Below are 1,908 nucleotides of genomic sequence, written 5' to 3' on the forward strand. Positions count from 1 at the left end.
CCTGGGATCCCCCCTCACCCACTGGGATGCCCTGACCCCCCCTTGGGAACCCCACAATCCCCTGGGACCCCATACTGAGCTTTGGACCCACATAGAACTGCCACGAACCCCTTGGGACAGCCCCAAATTCCTCTGCGTCACCCTAAACACCATTACAGCACCCCAAATCTCTTTGGAACGTTCACAAATTCCCCTCAGGACTGCCCCTGGGACCCTGAAATGTGTCCCCAAACCCTCCTTGTCCCCTGCTAACGCACCCCATTGTCCCCACAGGCACTCCCGGCCACAAGTGTGGCAGCACGAAGCACCGCATCATCTCCCCCAAAGTGGAGCGTGGGGGCGGGGGGAGCACACCGGGGGACCCCCCCAAACCCGCCCCCTCCTCTCCTGACACCACGCAGCCCTCTCCGGGTTTGGGGGTGGGCGCAGCACCCCCCGAAGGGCCCCGAGCCCCCCCGTTCCCACCCGCAGGGGGGCTGCCGCTGTTGGTGGTGGCCAATTTGGGTGGGGGGGCGGCACCGGGGGGACCCGAGCAGCCTCTGGGGCTGACCCCCAGCCAGCACTTGGTGACCCCCGAGGGGACCTGTCCCACCGCGCCGCCCCCCGCCGCTGCCTTCGACCCCGACTGCTTCCTCAACAGCCCCCGCCGAGGGCAGACCTACGGCTGCGAGGCTGAGGCCCCTCCCGGCGCGCCCCCCCCGCCACCAACCGCACCCCCAAAACCGGGGGGTGACGAGGAGGAGGAGGAAGAGGAGGGAAAACAGGGCACAGTCTCCCAGGACCCCCTTTGCGAACTCAGCGCTGCTCCCCCTCCCCAGCATCCCTTCCCTCTCCCCTTCCCCGAACTGCTGGCAGGGGACACCGGGGTCCCCCCAAACTCACGAGAGCCCCCACACACTCCCCATCTCCCCTCTTCACCCCCGGACCCCCCCAGCGATCCCCCCGTGGCCATCACGGATTTCTCCCCGGAGTGGTCCTACCCTGAGGTGAGCGGCGCTTTGGGGGAGCATCCTCCCTGTCACCCCCTTCCCCTGCCACCCTCGGGGTCCCCGGTGACCCCCCGTTTGTCCCCTCAGGGCGGGGTGAAGGTTCTGATCACCGGCCCGTGGGGTGACCCCGGTGTTTACTCCTGTCTGTTTGACCGCACCTCGGTTCCGGCCGCGCTGGTCCAGCCGGGCGTCCTGCGCTGCTACTGCCCCCGTGAGTGTCCCCAAAATGGGGTGGGGGTGTCTCTGTGTCCCCCCTCCCCACAATCCTGACCCCCATTCCGTGTCCTCCTGCAGCCCACGAGGCCGGTGTGGCCGCCCTGCGTGTGGCCTGTCCCCCCCGGCTGCTGTCGGCCGCGGCTCCGTTCGAGTACCGGGCACGGGGGGCGGCGCGGGGCCCKCCCGGGGCACAGCTGGACTGGCTGGCACTGGACGGTGAGTGAGACCCCCCCATAACGGGGGGATACCCCAAAAATGGCTCACACCCTCTGGGGATGGCACCCACACACCTTTGGGGGGACTGTGTCTGTCCCTGTCCCTGTGGGGTGACGCTGTTTGGGGGTGACCCCCTCACCCCCAATTCCCTCCTCTGGCAGAGGCGCAGTTCCGTCTGTCCATCCTGGAGCGCCTGGAGCAGCTGGAGGCTCGTCTGGGGGCCCTTCCCCCACCCGCACCCCTTCCCCCGCTGCGGGGGACCCCCTCTGAAACCCCCCCGGAGCAGGTGAGGGCTCCCCCTCTCCCCTGAAGATCCTGGGGTCTGCTTTGTCCCCAATGTCCCCTGATGTCCCTCGGTGTCATCTGCCATCCCTCTGTCTGTGTCTGTTTGCTGAGGTTCCCCATATCCCTTCGTGTTCTAAAGGGTCTCCTGATGTTCTCTCAGTGTCCCCCGATGTCCCCAGTATGTCCCCAAAGTTTCCTGATC

General features: G+C 67.5%; 1 protein-coding gene across 1 annotated transcript in view; it reads left to right on the forward strand.

The window, feature by feature from the left end:
- Positions 1-230: 230 nt before the first annotated feature.
- The window catches only part of LOC130587661 (calmodulin-binding transcription activator 2-like), a gene marked incomplete at its 5' end in the record, with an annotated part of 7,782 nt that continues 6,104 nt past the window's right edge, over positions 231-1,908 (forward strand). The window contains 4 exons of the mRNA XM_057388637.1: positions 231-986; positions 1,077-1,200; positions 1,284-1,421; positions 1,583-1,728. Of these exons, the coding sequence (XP_057244620.1) occupies positions 231-986; positions 1,077-1,200; positions 1,284-1,421; positions 1,583-1,728 (1,164 nt within the window). The remainder of the gene's footprint in view (positions 987-1,076; positions 1,201-1,283; positions 1,422-1,582; positions 1,729-1,908) is intronic.

This window comes from Malurus melanocephalus, unplaced genomic scaffold, assembly GCF_030028575.1.
Source record: "Malurus melanocephalus ecotype Western Australia unplaced genomic scaffold, MMel_1.1 scaffold_2214, whole genome shotgun sequence".
NCBI lineage: Eukaryota > Metazoa > Chordata > Aves > Passeriformes > Maluridae > Malurus > Malurus melanocephalus.